General features: G+C 34.6%; 3 protein-coding genes across 3 annotated transcripts; 2 read left to right on the top strand and 1 right to left on the bottom strand.

The window, feature by feature from the left end:
- The first annotated feature begins 4,078 nt into the window (after positions 1 to 4,078).
- Positions 4,079 to 9,285, top strand: LOC145563697 (protein NRT1/ PTR FAMILY 3.1-like). Its single transcript, XM_081624130.1, has 4 exons — positions 4,079 to 4,236; positions 4,382 to 4,599; positions 6,187 to 6,728; positions 8,301 to 9,285. The coding sequence occupies exons 1-4, from the start codon at positions 4,134 to 4,136 to the stop codon at positions 9,184 to 9,186; spliced, it is 1,749 nt and encodes a 582-aa protein (XP_081480256.1). The 5' UTR covers positions 4,079 to 4,133; the 3' UTR covers positions 9,187 to 9,285.
- Positions 9,286 to 10,628: 1,343 nt separating this feature from the next.
- Positions 10,629 to 12,942, top strand: LOC145563696 (ACD11 homolog protein-like). Its single transcript, XM_081624129.1, has 4 exons — positions 10,629 to 11,046; positions 11,647 to 11,819; positions 12,074 to 12,219; positions 12,480 to 12,942. Exons 1-4 carry the CDS (start codon positions 10,852 to 10,854, stop codon positions 12,584 to 12,586), a joined length of 621 nt encoding a protein of 206 aa, XP_081480255.1. The 5' UTR covers positions 10,629 to 10,851; the 3' UTR covers positions 12,587 to 12,942.
- Positions 12,943 to 13,612: 670 nt separating this feature from the next.
- Positions 13,613 to 18,978, bottom strand: LOC145563695 (dihydrolipoyllysine-residue acetyltransferase component 4 of pyruvate dehydrogenase complex, chloroplastic-like). The gene is made up of 6 exons (XM_081624128.1): positions 17,941 to 18,978; positions 17,652 to 17,843; positions 17,422 to 17,509; positions 17,251 to 17,321; positions 17,039 to 17,122; positions 13,613 to 14,103 (listed from the first exon to the last, which is right to left on the bottom strand). The coding sequence occupies exons 1-6, from the start codon at positions 18,811 to 18,813 to the stop codon at positions 13,999 to 14,001; spliced, it is 1,413 nt and encodes a 470-aa protein (XP_081480254.1). The 5' UTR covers positions 18,814 to 18,978; the 3' UTR covers positions 13,613 to 13,998.
- Positions 18,979 to 19,662: the final 684 nt, after the last annotated feature.

Below are 19,662 nucleotides of genomic sequence, written 5' to 3'. Positions count from 1 at the left end.
CACGTTGCTCCCTTTTATATCTTGTTCTTATGGGATTCTAAATTTTGGTAATCATGATATTCATAATGCTTGTGCGTTGTGAGTAATGTCTTAAGAGTATGTCGTACAGTAGGATGCTTACCAACAAACCGTGTTTAATGTCTTAGTAAAATCTATTTCTTTTTGTTAAAGGAAATGTTGGGGGCTATCATCCCAAGTCCTACCTGAAAGAAATAAGGATGAGATTTCCTTATGAGTAAAAGCACACTCCATTGGTATAAGGGAGGTCTCGGGTTTGAGCCTCACCGTATATAGAAACTCTTGTTGGAAGACTCACCCTGATAAGCCAGGTGTGCTACCCGAGTCGGATCCAGATGTAGTCGGAGCTAAGCTCCGGTGAACCGGGTGGGCAACCTTAAAAAAAAAAAAAAAAAAAGCACACTCCATTAGTATAAGGCCATTTAAAAAGGTGTTCAAAAAACAAATCCGTGCAGGTTAGGCTCAAAGCGGACAATATCAAACTAATGTGGAGCAAAGTGTGTGCGTGCGGTGGGTGACCCGAGCCTAACAGGACCCACTTAACCAAAAGTTCAATTTGATTGTTGGGGCCGAATGATGTTGATCATTTTTTTCAGGTTAAAACTTCGTCAAATAGCATGAAGATCGGCCGGAGAATAATCCAATTGTCGAAACATAAGAAAAATCAGTTGAAATTGTTCGTATCAAGGTAGAAGGAGGTTGACTCGCCATAATTGCAAACAAATTAAATTGAACGATATGATACCCTGTGATAAATTAGAGGTTCCGTTTACTGTGACCTTACATATACAAGTACTTTTTAAATTGGTGTTGAGAGAACTGCAAAATCAATGATGCAAATGGCCTGGCCGAGATCGGATTCAATCTCGAGTCTTGGATACCATCTCCAAGACTTTAATAAACTAAATTAGGCGACAGCCACACAATTCACAAGTGCATTAATATCCTTAATGTTTGTACATTAATTAAAGTGAATTAAGTCATTTAAAATAAATTGTCTTGAAAACATGTGCTAGCTAGTAGCTAGAAAACCCTACATTGTTCCAAAGTCTTCCAATTTTTTATAATTTTTATTTTTTAGTCTCGATGATCTTTCATCCACAAACAAGATTCAAGATAAAAATAATGATGAAATTAACATACAAATTTAGTTAATATGCCTCTAAAATGAACACAAATCATATAAACCAACAACCTCTTATCACAAAACACAAAGTATTGGGTGAGCCGCACCCAATGTTTTGTTAGTCGAGACTCAAGAAAGTTCAGATCACCGTCATCTTTTTGCGATGAAAAACAAGTTTTCGCCCAATGACAAGTTGGTGGTGGTTACGACGAAGGAGAGCAGCGAGGCGAGCTCATCCATGGCGAAAAAGAGAGAAAGCTTGAGATTCTTGGATTTTTTGAAAAATGCCCAAAAATCTAATTGGGGCTTTCTTATGTGATGTTGTTGAAATTGATTGTCCCATATGATTGTATGTTGGAGTGTGAGCATTTTGATAACATATGCATGTATTTTGGTTGAGAAATGAGCAAGTTATGTTATGCCCATGACCTTAGTACGAGAACTTCAATGGAGGTTCAACCATTGGTATACATATTATCAAACAAATTATACATATCTTCAAACAAGTTATACATATCCTCCATTGGTCGGATGATATCCTCTATTGTCGATGTGATATCATGGTTGGATGATATCCTCTATTAGCTATATGATATCGTTTATGATTGTGACTGTGATATCCTTTATTGGATGGATGGTATCCTCTTTTGGTTATATGATATCATGGTTGGATGACATCCTCTATTAGCTATATGATATCGTTTATGATTGTGTCTATGATATCCTTTATTGGTTGGATGATATCCTCTATTGGCTATATAATATCATGTAGCTAATAGAGGATATCATCTAGCCAATCCTCTATTGGCTATATGATATCATATAGCCAATAGAGGATATCATCTAGCCAACAGAGGATATCATCGAGTCAATAAAAAATATCATCCAACCAATAGAGGATATCGTCCAGCTAGTAGAAGTATCATTCAGTCAATAAAGGATATCATATAAACAATAAAGGATATCATCCAGTTAGTAGAGGATATTATCTAGTCAATAGAGGATATCATCTAGCCAGTAGAAATATCATCCAACCAATAAAGGATAACATATAGCCAATAAAGGATATCCAGTTAGTATAGAATATCATCCAACCAATAGAAGATATCATCTTGCCAATAGAGGATATCAAAAATCTGCATTTTGTCAATCCGGACTAACGAACTGACAATACCTTCTCATCACAAAAATATGTACAATGCATTTTCATGTCCAAAATAGAGGAAACAAAAAAAGAGGTTGGGGGGGGGGGGGGGTTGAGAAGAAGTGCAAATACATCAAATAACAAGAAGAGCAAATCTCATGACCTCCATAATGGATACGATTGTGACACACAATTTACCGCAATTGAATCGCCACACCACAAGATTTATACTATCAAATTAGGCCACACCACAAGATTTATATTATCTTTACACCAAATAAAAAAATAAAAATAAAAAATTCAAATTAGGCTAAGTCCCAAGATTTATTTAAAAGTATTTTCGTCATTTCATATGACGTTTACTCCCTTAGCATATAGCATCTAAAGTAAAGAGTGTTATTTTCCTATCACTACTACTTCTATTGATAGTAACTATCGTCATCATCTTCGTCATCAACATTATGTCCTTGTCTAATTTGATTTCACGTTTATCTTTGATCATTATTAATTGGCCTAATACCATTTTAAAATAAGTGGTCGGAATTTTTCATTTAAGGCACGCGTCGTATCTAAAACTATAGTTGGTGGTGTTTTGGCTACTACGGGTCTGTTCTCATTGACTGAAATGAGCTAAACTGAACTGAACTGAATTGAACTAATTAGAGCTGAACTGAACTGAACCGAACTAAAATAAATGTTTTATGAGAGAAGGAAATTAGAAGCTGAGATGAACTGAATTGAACTGAACTGAACTTATTAGAGCTGAAGTGAACTGAACTGAACTGAAAATAATTTGATGAGAACAGGGTCTACGCATATTTCAGGGTGCTCAGTGCACCTAAGCCATAATTCGAGGTATTACGGTTAATTTTACCTAAAAAATAAAGGTGACACTGTGTGTTCAAATGGTTTTGTACTTGTATTCAATTAATTATAGTTTCTAATAAAAAAGGTACACATTGTGATCAAATACTATGCTAGCCTATTTAAATAGTTATATTATTTAAACAAAAATTATTCTATATGTAAACAAATACTAGTCATTTATAGTTTTCTAGTCAATTCGTTATGGTTTTTTAGGTTTTATGTTATTGAGATTTGGACAACGTCAGGATAGTTATGGTTTTCGTGTTAATGGTTATAATTTCCTTATGATTCATATATATGCTTTTGGGTTAATATATAGTTATGATTTTTTTTGCTAATATAGTTACATTCTTTGGGTTATCATTTTTGGAAGATATTTATGATTTTTTAATTAATAAATTTGGTTTTCTGTTTTTTGGTTTTTTATTTTACAAAAATCATATGATATATGTCATATAATGAATAAAAAAAATTAGTCAGACTTATTAAAATCATGATAATTTTTTAAATTGACAACAGAAAAGTAAAATTACCCTTTTCTAGTTTCTCGTTTCTCGTTTTTGGTTTTAAAAAAAAATATGAAATAGAAAACAAAAAACAATGTCAAATAAGCCCTTAATTAATAGTAATTGAGTGTGTGCAAAGACACATAAAATTAGTTAATTAGTTACTCGTACATATGGTTTTCAAAACGTAGCATATGAGAACCTGTAAGATTTGTTTTGTTTTATGGATTTGAAATGTAATTTTTAATTTACATGTGTTCTATGTATAACTGAATGATTGATACTATGTTTGTTAGTTACTCGTACGCTTCGGATTGTAAAAATTGACTACCAATATCTCTACCCTCCACTATCATTACATAGACTTTAAAAAAAAAAAAAAAAAAATCCCTCAAAAAGCCTATAAAATAAAGGGCCAAGCCAGTATATAAGATCATATATATGCTACGGTACAACAGCACAGAGACTAGAGATGATGAACAACATGGAAAATATGGATCATCAACAGAGTAGAAGAACCACCAAATCTAACCAAAGGCCTAAGGGTGGCCTTATTACAATGCCCTTCATCTTTGGTACGTTTTCTTCACCCGAGTTAGGTTTTAATAAGTACTCCTTCCGTTCCTTATCTAAGGCCATGCCAAGGAGACCTTATTTAGGGACGGAGGTATTAATAGTACTAACTCATCGTCGTTAAATTATTATTTTCATGTTTTGCAGCGAATGAAGTCTGTGAGAAGTTGGCCGTGGTAGGATTTCAGACAAATATGATAAGCTATTTAACCGAACAGCTTCATATGCCATTAACCAAAGCAGCCAACACTCTTACTAACTTCGGAGGCACCGGAAGCCTGACGCCGTTGCTTGGTGCCTTCCTCGCCGACTCCTTTGCCGGCAAATTCTGGACTATAACCATTGCTTCAATCATCTACCAATTGGTACGTAAACCATCTTCTCTCTTTAAATATTGTACACAATATTAATACACTTATGATTCACTTATTATATATGTTCATATTGTAGCTACTTATACTTGAGTACTTTTACTATGAAAATGAATGTCATATTAGGAAATTGCATAGAATTTGTTTATATAGTTTCTAATTTAGCTTAGTTCATTTATTATAACAAATTTGATTTTAGTATTTAATAACATCCATCTTTTTAAATCTTATAATTTGATAAATTGAGTTGATAAATGATCCAATGCTAGTTTTAGTAGTGGGGCTTCCTTAAAATAGTCCAAACTAGTTTTTGTCTTGTCTTTCTTGTTTTTTATAGGCTTGTTGTATGTAAGAAAAATAATGTTTTGAAATATTGGAAAAGTTATCCTCAAATCTTAAATCACTAGATATATATTACGTAGACTAAAGAAAAGAATTTTGTAAAAAGGTGAAATATAATTTGAGATAATTCATGTTCTATGCTAGTTTAACGTTAAAAAGAGTATAACTTCTTGTCAAAAAAAAAAAAAAAAAAAAAAAAAAAAAAAAAAAAAGAGGAGTATAAACTTGTATGCTCAATATCTAAAAACAAAAATAACGTGAGAGTAGAAAATAAGTAGTAATATTGGACATATTTCATCTTCTTTCATAATTGGTGTCCAAAAAATATGTACTTTAAATAATTCGTAAATCTTAGCTGATTTGATTACATGAAAAGAAAATATTATCATAAAATTGTACTCAAAATTAGTAGACACTAGATTAAGTCCCGTGTCACACACGGTTTTTACAAAATTTTATAACGAGTTATAATGTTAATTCAAAATCTACCAAAAATTAATCCTCATATTTTTCAATGAAATTGAAAAAATTTGAATTTTAATTTATATCTAGAATTGAATTCCGAATCAAAAAGTAAAAAACTATAAAATACAGTAATATTTTATAAAATAAAAGATATGGAAAATATGTGAATATTTTTTTAGGAAGTGAATATTAGAATTACTGTATATGATTTGGTGAATATTTTTTTTAAGTAAGTGAATCACAATTATATAAAAAGTGAATTTCTTTTTTTTTTTTTTTAAGGAAGTGAATTAAAAAAAATAAAGAAAAAAAGATTTAGAGGGAAAAAAAAACAGCACCAAGAAGTGACACGTGTCATTCTTGGTGTCTGTTTTAGTATTATGTTATTATTATTGATTAACTCAATGAATAAAAAGCTAGGCTAATTTGTGTAAAAATGTCATTGTTGTTCATTGTTCATAGACAATTAATACGTTTAGTAGGAAGATCACATAAAATGCACTCAAAAATAAAATATCATACACGAAATACAGGCACCATAACTATTTACCAAATCATGTAGTACAAACCATGTAACTAAATTACCAAATCACTTTCAAGAGAATACTAAAAATAGGTGATTTGAAATTATGTAGAGATTTTTATTAATTTTTCGGTTCATAAAATAATTATGTCATTTATGATGTTTTTAAAAATTTTAGTTTACTTTATATAGTCATATAAAATCTAAGTCCATTTTTGTACAATAATAACATGTATTGTACGACAAAATAGGGCATGATAAGCTTGACAATATCAGCAATAGTACCAAAGCTAAGGCCACCACCTGGTGAAGAGGCAAGTGGAGGACAACTTGCAATTTTGTACATCTCCATCTATCTTGCAGCATTAGGTTCGGGTGGGATCCGACCCTGTGTCGTGGCATTCGGGGCGGAGCAATTCGACGAATCGGATCCTAAGCAAAAGAATAGCACATGGAAGTACTTCAATTGGTATTATTTTGCTATGGGTGCATCCATGTTAGTGGCAGTAACGGTTTTGGTTTATGTCCAAGAAAATATTGGTTGGGGAATTGGCCTTGGTATACCAACTATCTTAATGGTTGTCTCTATAACTAGTTTTGTATTCGGATACCGGCTTTACCGGCATTTGGATCCGTCCGGGAGCCCGTTTACCCGGCTTGCTCAAGTATGTGTGGCTGCCTACAAGAAGAGGAAATTGCATATGGTAAATGACCCTAGGTTGCTCTATGAGAATGAGGGGCTTGATGCTCCTATTTCTTTTGCAGGGAAGCTTATTCACACCAAACATATGAAGTGAGTCTTTCATTCCTCTCTCTATTGTGATTTTTTTTATTATTATTATTGCCCTTTATGTTATGCTTTCATATGTGTTTGTATTCAATCTTTTCGTTCATAATCATTTAATTCTAAAAATAAATCTCCAATTTAAGAGAAATTAAAAGGTCCTAAGATAGATACAATAACAAAATGAACAAATACAATAATTGATGTCGTACATGAAACTATTAGACTATATATTCAAATAAAAGTATCTAAGGATTTGAGACAATCCTCTCACTACTTAAGCTATGTATCTACGCTCTTCCGATCATTAATTCCATGAGATATATCACTAATTAGCGTGATGGGTTCAATTCGTTGTTAGATACCTATATTAAATCATGTGATACGTATGGAATTGAAGTCTTTCCATTGCTTGGTATTGGATCAAGTTGATAGAAAATCCCTAATAATACTTTTCTTTCATATCATTGCAAGTTGATAATTGACCTTGACTTCAGTACCGTACAAAAAAAATTAATACAAAGTAGGCAAGTAGCTAGTACGTAACACCAAGTGATCAAGGTGAGGGCTACATAAACTGAATTATAGTATGTTCGTTCTAGCATTCTATATACCGCAAACTTTTCAATACTATACTATAAGAAATGTCAAATGAGCTCCTAAATTATCAGAAAACAGCAAAAGACATTGGGTCAAATATAGTCCCATTAATTAAGAATTACGACTTAAGTTTGAAATATTGTGAGGTTTTTTCTTGTAACAATTTTGATTTATGTGCATGTTCTTTTGTGGGCTTTATGGTATGCTTGAATTCTAGGCAAAAAAAAACGTTAGGCTAGAGACGTAAAATAGGTGATTAACAATAACTTGTGTGCCAATTTGTATATAACTGTCACATAGTGCGCGTCATTTCGAAAATAACTATATGTGATTAGCAATTTATGGCTGGGCCATTATTTAATTCTACTTTTAATTCTACTTTTATCGTATAATTCAATTAATTCTATATTACTCGGTTTATATATACTGTATATAAGTGTTAGCAATATTAACTCTTTTCAGTACGTAAAAATAAGTTATGTTTATCAAAAATTAGTTTAGTTGAACAAGACCTTAACATAAAATATAAATTAAGGAGAACACAACCTTAAGTAATAAGCCACCTTTGAAAATTCAATTACAAACCCTTGCTAATTTAGAAATTGTGATAGCTGATAACTTTAAAAATAAATATATACTCTCGCTGTTTCATAATATATAATCGCAACACTTTGAGCGGCACACATGTCAATGCACAATTTTGACTATTAAAATTTGTAATTATTAAAAAAAATAAAAGGTTAATTAATATAATGAAAAATATACTGAAAAACTCATCCAAAAATATTTTACATGGCAACAAATGTTTTTTTATATATGGAATATATATTGGTAAAAAAAATATAGTCCAAAATAAACATATGAATGTGCGAAAGTCAAAGTGTTGCGATTATTAAGAAACATAAGTACTTATTTCTAGATTGAGAATGTAGATCACACTATCATCATACTAAATTACTAATCACAAATATAAATGTACAGATTTCTTGACAAGGCAGCCATAGTGACTGAAGAAGACAACCCAAAGACACCAAACCTATGGAGGCTAAACACAGTTCACCGCGTAGAAGAACTGAAATCGATCATTCGAATGGGACCGATATGGGCTGCTGGGATCATACTAATCACAGCTTATGCACAACAAAGCACATTCTCCTTGCAACAAGCCAAAACAACGGATAGACACCTCACTAAAACATTTCAAATACCAGCAGGTTCAATGTCCTTTTTCACCATATCCTCAATGTTAACCACAATCGCGTTGTATGATCGTATCCTCATCCCTATAACGCGTAGACTTACAGGCCTTGATCGCGGTATAACCTTCATACACCGTATGGGGGTAGGGTTTGTTATCTCTATAATGGCTACTTTTGTTGCTGGTTTTGTTGAACAAAAGAGAAAACATACGGCAATTGTTCATGGCCTAGTCGACGACCCACATGCCATTATTCCTCTGTCTCTTGTTTGGCTTGTGCCTCAGTATGCCCTTCATGGTATGGCTGAGGCATTTATGTCTATTGGTCACCTAGAGTTTTTCTATGATCAAGCACCCGAGAGCATGAAGAGCACCGCGATGGCATTGTTTTGGACCGCGATTTCTCTAGGGAATTACTTGAGTACTTTTATGGTTTCCATGGTGCACAAGTTTACAGCTACTAAAGACGGGTCGAATTGGCTGCCGGATGATAACCTTAACAAGGGAAAGTTGGACTACTTTTATTGGTTGATCACGTTAATGCAAGTGTTTAATTTTATCTACTATTTAGTTTGTGCTAAGTTTTACACTTTTAAGCCTGTTCAATTGCAAATGAGAGATAGTGATGGAAGTAAGAATGAGTTAGAGCTTGTAACTACTCAAGAATAACTAGAATAAATTATGTATGTATTTATATTTCATCTTATGTAAAAAATAAGATATTGTGCCATAATTTTATTAAAAAAATTAATAACAGTACTAATTTCTCTTTGGTGTATATAGAGATAGAGGGGTACAAAAAATATAGTGACGTATCAATTTGGGCTTATGTTGTTGCTAAATTGGGCTTTGATAGTCTACTTTAATTTTTTGGGCCATATCAGGCTCTTTATGTTCAATTCCAATCGTAATGTTATCTTATGTGAGTTTCGGTTACTTTAGGACAAATATGAATAAGGTCATTTTGGCTCCAAAACAAGGGCGATATGGTAGATTAGTGACATTACTTTTTCCCTTGTAATCCTAAGGTATAGGGATTATTGATCAAGCTTATGGGATTCATTTAAGGAATTTATCTTTCTTCTGTAGCGAGTCTCCTTTATATTTAATTTTACCCTATTTGACATCTTGCGATCTTCAAGACCCATATTAAAATGGTTTTATCTCTATTTTCTAATATGTAAAACTTATAAAAATTAGATTTTATAAAATATACTCCTTCCGCCAATAATTATCTGCAACATTTGCCATAAATGGGTGCTCTCTATTATGTGCAACAATTTTTTATCTTTCCTCTTTTAGTAAATTTTAAAGTGTAAAAATACCATCTTACCAAACTTAAACATATGGGACCGCTTTCTCTCTCCTATTTTCCACTTACTTTAACCCACTATCAAACTTAAACATATGGGACCACTTTCCCTCTCCTATTTCCCACCTTTTTACAACTTAATTAAACCCCGCCTAAACTTAATTAAACTACACTAAAAGTTTTGCCTAGGAGTCCGCAAAAAGGACGTTTGGTGCAAATAATCGTGGGCGGAGGGAGTACAATGAGAGGAATCTAACAAGATCGATCTCACATGACTATATTATCTCTTATAGATAAAGAGTATCTTATGGTCAAAAATTTTGAAGTCTAACTCATATTTTTGTAATGAGGTAAAAAATTAAAGACAAAGAGAGTTGTGCGTTGCAAATATTGTGATATTTTTATTTAAGAGAAAATTTGTAAAGTTACAAGGATAAATAACCGAAAGAAATATACTACCTCCGATTTGTATTAGTTGTAATTTTAGAGTATTATTTGTGAGATATAATATATCCCAAATTTGTAACTAATAAAAATCGGAGGTATTACGTAATATAATTTACGCCAAGTAATTTCGTAGCTCTATGTCTTATTGATCTAACGTAAACTACAAGTCAAAAAAAATGAAATAAACGTATAAAGAAACATCGTGGAAAGTGCACCAAAGTCGAATTATGTTTACCATCCGCCACCAAAAATGAGAAGTTTATACGGAGTATATTACTTATTATGTGCATGAAAACAAAATATAGAAAGAACGGTCAACGGTACAACAGCCAACGGTTGAGGAGCTTTCCTTTGAAACCGTTAAGCTTTATTCCTCTCTCAAATCACCGCCCTTCCATGTTACATGATTTATTATTTACATTCTAAACAAATCATTTAACATCTTTATTTTCCCTTCAATTCTTCTTTAAATAATCGTGTCAAACTCTTTCTCCTCTCCTTTTATCTCTCTATATCATTGTCAAAAAAAGGAGAATGATATGATATGGTGATCGTTGGAGAAGAGGGTGGTTGAAATGGCGTATGAAGAGATGCAAGCAACGCCTTTGTCGGCGATTGCGGAGGCGTTCGAGTATTTGGCTGATATTATTGAGGATGGGAAAGATGAACTACACTTGATTGCCTTTTGTGATGCTTGTGCTTTGGTTTCTGTCCTCTTCAATTCTTTAGGCCTCGCTTTTAAATTTGCCGAGTTGGAATATTGTGCTAAGGTATTTTTCTTTTCCTTTGATTATTTTGTTTGTTTATATAATGTTATGTAATCATGATGATCATCATATTGTATGACCATGATGTAAATGTTTGTGTATAAGATCAGATCAACCTTAAGAACGTATATTTTATTGTGTACCCGGTTGTACGTGACATCTGCACATGAAAACGAGGCTGTGATGTTTCATAAGAGTTTTTATTGAGATGTTGCAATTATAGTCTAGGCTGATATGTTTGAAGGTTCATTGAATGAGGAATGTCTTTGAGAGAGATTGAATCTTTACATATTAGGAAGTCATTTTTCTCTTTATTGACCATTGAATTTGGAATACATGGCGTAGATTAAGATACCTATCGAATATCGTCCCAAAAAAAAATGTTTTATCTAAATGTTTATCAAAAACAAAACATTTAGACTTAATGTCTTTACACTATAGGCCTTTTACTTCAAAATTTTATTTAAATGTTTCTGTATTCATATAGAAATGTTGGAGTGCTTAATTAGTCTCTTTTATCTTTATTTTTTCCCATAATTTGGAGAGTACAGTTTATTAACATTGTATTGAACTTTTTCTAACTTATTTGATGGGTTTGTCAAGGTGCGTGGTCTTGTTGAAGCATCAAAGATATATCCTACCTTACATAATGTACTGGATGTTGATGTCCAAAATGGCAGTGTGAAATGTCCAGGAAGCCTTTCACGTAACTTACGTAGAGTTAGACAGGGTCTCGACCTTCTCAGAGCTTTGTTCGAGCAGTTCTTGACTACTTAGTATGTTTCGCTCCCTTCACTCTATCGTTTGTTTTCTGCATCAATAAACATAAGAGTGTTAAACTATCATTGCAACATCTGAAATTCGGATGATTGAAAAATATCACTTTGAATTGGTTTCATTAGTGATTCCCTTGCCCTTTTGGTGTTTTGTTGTTGCCTTAATGATGTTTCAAGTATTGTTTTGATCTTTTTTACCTCCTATTTCTTTAAACTTCCATCTTGTTTTAACACTGTCAAATTCAACTTTGCAGTGACTGCTCTTTAAGAGAAGCAGCTTCATCGGCCTATACACAAACGTGTGCCCCATATCATTCATGGGCAGTTAGGGCTGCGGCTGCTGCTGGAATGTATGCTCTTCCATCAAGGGACCAGCTCCTGACAAGCCTGAAAGAAACAGGTCAGTTTGCATTGGCTTCTTCCTTCATCAAGAATTGAAACAACATTTGATTCAAATTTTCCATTGCCTAACACCAACATTTCGCTTTAAGCATTTAGTTGAAATATCCTATAGAACAAATTTTGTAAGAAACATAGAGCGAGAAAGGAAAAAGAAGACTTTTAAACCTAAGTTATTTCTTATCAAGACAGGGCACCTGTTCTTCTGTTGGCCTGCAAAATTGTCTATCGGTCTCATTTGTTCTAACTTATTCTTTGCAGATGAATCAGCAGAATTCAGAATGAAGAGGTATATCAAGGCTGTAGTACCAGTTATACAGTACATCGACAAGCTTTATCTTTCAAGAAACATCAAGTTAGACTGGTAAAATGATTTGTTTATTGTGGAGATCATTAGAGTTCATTCTTTAGTAGAGCCATTAGAAACAGTATCCGATACTTCGATTTATCTATTTGGAGTGCGTTGTAGTGATTAAGATGACGATAGGATCTAGCAGCATTATTGGTGAAATTTAGATCATAAACAGGGTTGTACCTCCCTTCTGCAGGATCTCTTTCTCCCTCCTCATACAGACCTCTGATATCACCTTGATCTGAAGAGAGAAATAGAGAAAATAATTAGATTTGTTTAGTAGGTTAAATTATGGCTACCAGATTTTGGTATTAAATCTCTGTAAATAGCAGATTTTGCTGACATACACATTGAATTTTCCATTCATGTCTACTCAAGTTCTCAAGACTTTGTAAGACAAATTTCTGAGTCCTCAATGTCATGAAATAGGTTTAAATGCGAAATTAGTAGGTCGTAATTTCATGAAATACTTGGGTTTGAAGTCTGTCTTATTGATAAACAGTTACATTTACCTATAGTCTACTTTGTAAACCTTCATGAGAACAATTCTATATTCATTATGGAATCTTTGTCTGTTAAGCCAACAATTGCCTCATGATGCAGGCCAATAAATAAATGCAAATTATGTGTTGATTTAGCTAGACGGATCAATTAGCGAGGTTACAATTGGTGATCAATGATTTGTACAGTTGTTACATGCTATATTTATGCTGTTTTGGCACAAAGCCAGCACATTATTGAATATCACTGATAGTAACATAATTCTCTTCTTACCTTGCCTTTCTGACTCTTCTGCGGTAAGCTAGTGTCTTCAAGGGGCTCTCCTCTTCATCGTCCTGTCCTTCCTGGAATCCTGGCCACCTGCAAAACCTCACTGGGACGATAGAGTGAAAAGGGGGCTGGGGATACTCGAATGGTGAACCCTCTATAGGTCTTTGAAGGAGTTAAGATGAGATTGGTGGTTAGATATTTATAATGAAGAAGGTCAACTCTGTTGCAAACCTATCAGCATTTATGTAGAACTTTATTACAAAAAAATGAATACCGAACACATTATTTGGATTTCAATCACATACTTGAAACAAAGAAAAACTGATTTCATCTGAAATCGAAACAAGTTTAACCTAACACGAAGACCCTCAACTTCAAATGTTATTTGTCCAGTATCGGAAACGACAGTGTTGTAAAATTGATAAATAAATTGTGATAGTACAGTAAGATCCTATCAAAACTAAAAAAATCTATTTATTGCTAATAGAATCATAGCAAAGTGCTAATCCTGAAGGTGTATCTGAATTCTGATGTAGCCCATATTGTTCCTGCATTCCTCTAGTACTGTATAACAGCAATAGCTCCTCCGCTTCTTGTCCAACATAAACTCAAGGCTGGAAATTAAGTAATGTTATCTTTCGATATTCTTTTTGTGGTCTACATTGTTAAACTGTCTGGGTTTTGGATGATATTTGAAAAGGTCTGGAGGAAGGCAGCTAAATCAGCCCCATAGATGATTCTGTGATCAGCTGTGACATTCACCTGCACAAAAAATTTAACAGCTTGAGTCAAATTATTCATAAAAACCCATCCAAATATAATCTTGTCTGCCGAACCACGGAATGTTAAGCTGTTAGGATTTCATGTACGAGTATGTTGAAACCCAGGCGAGAGTAAAGATTTGGAAAATAACTCCAGTTGTCACATGCTCAAACTGTCAAACACTTACTTTCAATAGCACAACCTTAATAGCAATGATATTGTTGCAGACAAGATACATAGATTGAAAGCAATAAATATTACAGAAGGGCATCAATGAAATTGTAGCAAAAACGGTAAGATAGGCATAAAGAAACCTCTACAAGCCCTGGATGATGTGCAAGTACTAGTCATTGATGTTATGATGCTCATGAGGTTGAAATGCCCAAAATCCATTCACTAAATAGCCTACTAGGAAGTTCACCAATTAACATTAATCAAACATCATAACTTCTTCAGCAAAAAGCTTAATATCTTTATTAAAAAAATAAAATATACAAAGAAAAAACTAAAAAAAAAAAAAAAAAAAAGTATAATGAGCTATAGATCTTCCACTGACCCACTTGGAGAAATAATACATATTGCTAAGTCCAATGACCTCGTCAGATGCAGGCTCAAGTCAAACATTAGTCAAGCCTGAGATGTATTATACTCCCTCAGTCCTGCATTGCTATTCACCCTTTTTTAAGTTGTCGAGCATTACGGCATTACATTCCACCCTAATTTTATACATATACTTCTTCTCTTCAATAAAATAAAAAAATTTCCCACAATCCCCACCACCAAAATCAAAGTGTCATTTCCCTGAAGACGTGTAATAGGGAACAAAGGGAAAAGGCCAAGGAAACAAAATTCTTCCAAAAAGACCAAAACTATAATTATGAATTACCAAATAGAAACATTTATGTGTTCATGTATAGAATTATTCCATGACTGATGGACCTAGCCATATGGTATACCCTACCCATGAACAGCCTTGGTTCATGAATCATGAGATGGCAATGATGTTTTACAAAACACACACACACACACACATTTAAACAAAAGACCATCTAAAACTACTAACAAAGATGTGAAGAACATCCACCTTTCTTGATATTTCACCACAATAATCATTACCACCCTATTGGAAACTTATTTTGCCATACTCAATTGCCCATTTTCATTGAAGCCAAGTTAATTACCCCCCTCTCTTCATAATTTGTGTCACCCTTTTTTTCAATTGATTATGTTTGCAAACAAAGAAGCCTTTTTTTATTCACTTACCACCCTTCCCTTCTCCCTAACAACTTGATAACAAAGTATGTTTAATTCAAATAGGAAAAAACCTCTTCAAACACAAAAGTAGACAAATTTGCCAGTAAAGTCAACAGCAATTATTGTTAAAATTTATAAAAATCAAATAAGATGAAAAGAAGATGAAGAAGAGAAACACTATTTGTTTAGTGGGTGTAAGATAATGTATAAAAAAGCTCAAGGCGTAGTAATATGAGAGGGATCCTTTTTGCATGTCGCTGCAATTGAGTAAAGCGACCTTAATAAAGCTATCAAAATTAATTTTGAATTTGGTATTAAAACTGCTTTGCACCTTGGTGCTCCTCATCGGAATAAAGCATTCTCAATAAAAATATTAAAAAATAAAAACTGCTATGTACCTCAGCTGCATTACTTTGAAATCACCAAGCCTAGGCCAAGAAAAGCGCTGAACCCTAACCACCTTGCACCTTAACTGCTAGGCACAGGTTTTTATACATTGGTCCCAGGTAAGATAGAGAGAGATATATGAAACACCCTTTCTATCACCAGTAAATTAATATATTAGGCCTGGAAAAATGAAATAAAAAAAAATCTGATTCACATAATGTGAAGTAGGATCACTGGACCCAAGCCTGCTCCACCAATGTCAGTATATCTTGCTATTGCGGGAAAAGAGTTTGTTCTTATACTACCTTATGTATTTACTCCATAATACTCGAATCTAGTATCAAACAGTCATCCCAGAGGTGAGTAGACTCAAGTTTGGTTTTTCATTGAATTTCTAATTTCAAACATGTGGCTAAATTGAGATTCATTTTAACTCAAATAGAAAATTCATTCAAGATCTAATATGTGGACAGATCTTTCTTAATATACGAGCATATTATCGCCTTAGTGGTTTAGGGCATCTCATGCCTTTTACAGCACTGTAGCACACTAAGATGGTTTCCATGAAACTGGATTGACCATGAATAGCAATTACGGTGATTTCAGTTATTCCAGAGAAAACTTTAAGCCTTAGAATTAGACATACTGTAATACCTTGTATTCCGTAGTTAGCATGGGCTATGAAGTTAAGACATGACCAAGGAAATAAGGACAAATTTAACGACAGAAGAAGGAATAAAAATGCTGAAACATGAGGGATCGAATCATCTTCAAATAATCAGAATTGTAATCAAATTATTAGCAGCCTCATTCAACTTCATTAACATGAAAAGTGTACTACTAACTAGCATTACGTAAACTGAACTATGAACCAAATACTCCCTACACAAACTTTGGTATGAATCTCGTGTCAGGTAAGAGAATTGTCAAGTACACTGGGCAAATTGAGGGGTTGCAAGATTTTTATCCCCCCCCCCAAAAAAAAAAAATGTCAATGTAAAGGTATGTAAGATTTTGTATTAACCATGACAAAATTTGGCTCACTAACTCTTGTATGTTCAATTGCAGCAAAGGGGAAATGAAGGTGGATTCTGTATATAAACTCAACACTGACAGGAATTAAGATGCTATAGAAGGCTCTAGATCATCGTTGTGTAAGAATTGTGGCTACTATATGTTCATGTACATAAAGCTAAACCAATTCCAAACACCTATACCAGTACATAATCATTCAAAGTTTCAATTTATCAGCTAGAACTGAAAAACAGTGTGCAAAGGAAGGAATTACACTCACCAGCATTTTATTCTTTACCGAGAAGAAACCGTCAGCATCAGCAACAACAGTAGGCTTTGATGCTCCCACGGCCATGATTGCTCCCTGATGACATACATTAGATTGTCAGTTTTTTGAAGTGGCATTTAATATTTTATAATATCAGATCAATGCAAGGGAAGGATTTTATTCAAAAATGACTAGTAAGGATTAACTTGGGTTCAATAACTAACCTGGCCAGGAGGAAGGATAGCGTCGAATCTATCAACTCCAAACATGCCCAAATTGGACAAGGTGAAAGTACCTAGCATGCATAAACAGCATATTTTCATTCATTCATTTCAAAAACGAGACATTAAGCACATAGACAACATATACCATGAACAAAATCACATATATCAAACCTGAATTATACTCATGAGGCTGCAATTGTTTGGAACGAGCCTTCTCTACTAGTTCTTTCCATTTTTGGGACAACAAATAAAGATCCAACTGCACATAAGCAGAAGTCCTTAATTTAGAAATAACAATCAACAATACAACTCCACATAGTTATATATCCATAGACAAATCATTGCAACAAACTCGTAAAATCAATCAAGTACGCGAACATAGGCTCTAAAACCCTACATACCTTGTCTGCATCCTGTAACACAGGTGTGATTAATCCTCCATTGATTGCCACAGCAACAGCAATGTTAATACTGCTATTATAAGTAAAGCTCTTCCCATCCTTACATGTAGAATTTAGCGCAGGGTGCTGAACAAGCGCCATTGCTGTAGCTTTCGCTAGCAAAGCACTCATTGTCACACCCTTCTTCTTAACCTGATCACACACAAAGTAATACAAAATTTTCAAGAACACAACCCAAAATTGTCATCTTTACTAATGCAAAAACAAAATGTAGGTACATTATATATACCTTGGCATACAGAGCGTCAAGTGCATCGGTCACAATCGGATACCCAACCCGAAAAGTGGGCACTGATAAACTCTCCATCATATTCTTCGCCACAGCTGCCTGCATTGTAGTGAATGGCACTACAGATGATCCCTCAATTTCAGTATAATTGCCACCACTAACCTTCGCAGGAGCCGGCGAAGGCGCGGGAGCAGATGGCGAAGGGACCGCAGGCGCCGGCTTCACGATTCCAGCCGCCTTCTCCACATCCTCCGGCGTGATCCTCCCAAACGGCCCGGTCCCGGAAACCGATTTCAAATCCACCTTATGCTGCTTCGCCAATTTCTTCGCAAACGGCGTCGCCACCCCCTTCCGCCCACCCTCCGTCGGCGCAACCGCCGGACTATCCACCGGAGCAGTTACCGGAGGAGGAGGAACTTCAGCTTTCACCTCGGAATTCGATCCTGATTGCGAAGCCCTAGCTTTAGCCTCCTCAATTTCCTCCTCAGATTCCGCCAATATCCCAATTGGAGCTCCAACAGGAGCACTCTCACCTTCACCTACAACAATGGCGGCAAGAATTCCATCATAAAAAGTCTCGACATCCATATCCGCTTTATCGGACTCAACAACAACAACCGATTCACCCTTACGAAGAACATCACCCTCCGATTTCGACCACGACACGATCTTCCCTTCTGTCATCGTTGAGCTGAGTGCAGGCATGAAGATCTCGCGGATTTTGGCGGAGACTCTCATGGGTTTCCGGCGAGGATTGGGCGGAAGTGCGGTGGTACGACGCCATTGGAGGGGGGTGGTGGAGGAGAGGGAAGATGAGAAGGAGATGGCAGGGGAATTGGTATTGGAGAGGGATAACTTAGAGAGAGACGCCATTGAAGGAAGCAGGAAGGTTTGGAGGAGAGAGAAAGAGAGGAGAATGGGGAGAATGATGAATGAGAAGCAGAGAGGGGTAGTGCGATGAAGAAAAAAGGAAGGGAATGGGCGGAGAAGACGAGGGTGGAGTGTTAGTTGAGCAGTTGCAGGAGTAGAAATTTGGGGGCCTTGTTTCCAAAACAAATTGTCTATGAAATTTTTATTTTATTTTTTTTTTTAAACACACAAGTAATTGCTTTATGGTTGGCCTACCATAACATAGTTTTGTGTTTTATTATTTTTTTAACAAAAGGTTTAAACTAGTAGAGCCGACGGCTCGACCCGGTCTGATTTTGGACGGGCTTTGCACTGAAATTTTCAGCCCAAAGTTGAGTAGGGTCAAAGTGGGCTGGTTTTTGTACCCTCGGCCCGGCCTTCCTTCGATCACCTCTTGTTAGAACTTGTATATAAATATTTAAACAAATCAAATGAAGTGCAGCTTCTCTTGCTATTTGATGTGCACAGTGAACTCGTAACCTATCTACTTTTACTGTAAAGATTAAATACTTGAATCAATCAGTTGAATCTTATAATTCAGCCAAATGTAATTCATGTTTCCTTGACCATCCCCTGAAGAAGAGTTACGAGGTTATAAGAATCTGTAAACATTGTAATTGAAAGAATATTTAAATTTAAAGCCCATTATAATGAGTACAGATAAGCCAAAGCCTTAAAATGTAATGCCGTAGTACTGAATTTGTAACTGCTTCCATTGATAATTGTGCATCCTAAAGGATCATATTATCAAAGCACTTACTCTTCCATGCGTATGTGTCCTTAAACCATGACATATGTATCTGTACTATAACC

This window comes from Chenopodium album, chromosome 10 (assembly GCF_948465745.1).
Source record: "Chenopodium album chromosome 10, dcCheAlbu1.1, whole genome shotgun sequence".
In the NCBI taxonomy this organism is placed as follows: domain Eukaryota; kingdom Viridiplantae; phylum Streptophyta; class Magnoliopsida; order Caryophyllales; family Amaranthaceae; genus Chenopodium; species Chenopodium album.
The sequence above is the reverse complement of the archived record's forward strand: the minus strand, read 5'-3'. Positions and strand labels throughout refer to the sequence as shown.

Coding starts and splice junctions, on each gene's coding strand:
- LOC145563697 (XM_081624130.1), top strand. CDS start 4,134: ATGATGAACAACATGGAAAATATGGATCATCAACAGAGTAGAAGAACC. Junction 4,600..6,186: donor CTTCAATCATCTACCAATTG/GTACGTAAACCA, acceptor ACGACAAAATAG/GGCATGATAAGCTTGACAAT. Junction 6,729..8,300: donor ATTCACACCAAACATATGAA/GTGAGTCTTTCA, acceptor ATAAATGTACAG/ATTTCTTGACAAGGCAGCCA.
- LOC145563696 (XM_081624129.1), top strand. CDS start 10,852: ATGGCGTATGAAGAGATGCAAGCAACGCCTTTGTCGGCGATTGCGGAG. Junction 11,047..11,646: donor AGTTGGAATATTGTGCTAAG/GTATTTTTCTTT, acceptor GGGTTTGTCAAG/GTGCGTGGTCTTGTTGAAGC. Junction 12,220..12,479: donor GACAAGCCTGAAAGAAACAG/GTCAGTTTGCAT, acceptor TATTCTTTGCAG/ATGAATCAGCAGAATTCAGA.
- LOC145563695 (XM_081624128.1), bottom strand. CDS start 18,813: ATGGCGTCTCTCTCTAAGTTATCCCTCTCCAATACCAATTCCCCTGCC. Junction 17,322..17,421: donor GCCTCATGAGTATAATTCAG/GTTTGATATATG, acceptor TATGCATGCTAG/GTACTTTCACCTTGTCCAAT. Junction 14,104..17,038: donor CGGTAAAGAATAAAATGCTG/GTGAGTGTAATT, acceptor TTTTTTGTGCAG/GTGAATGTCACAGCTGATCA.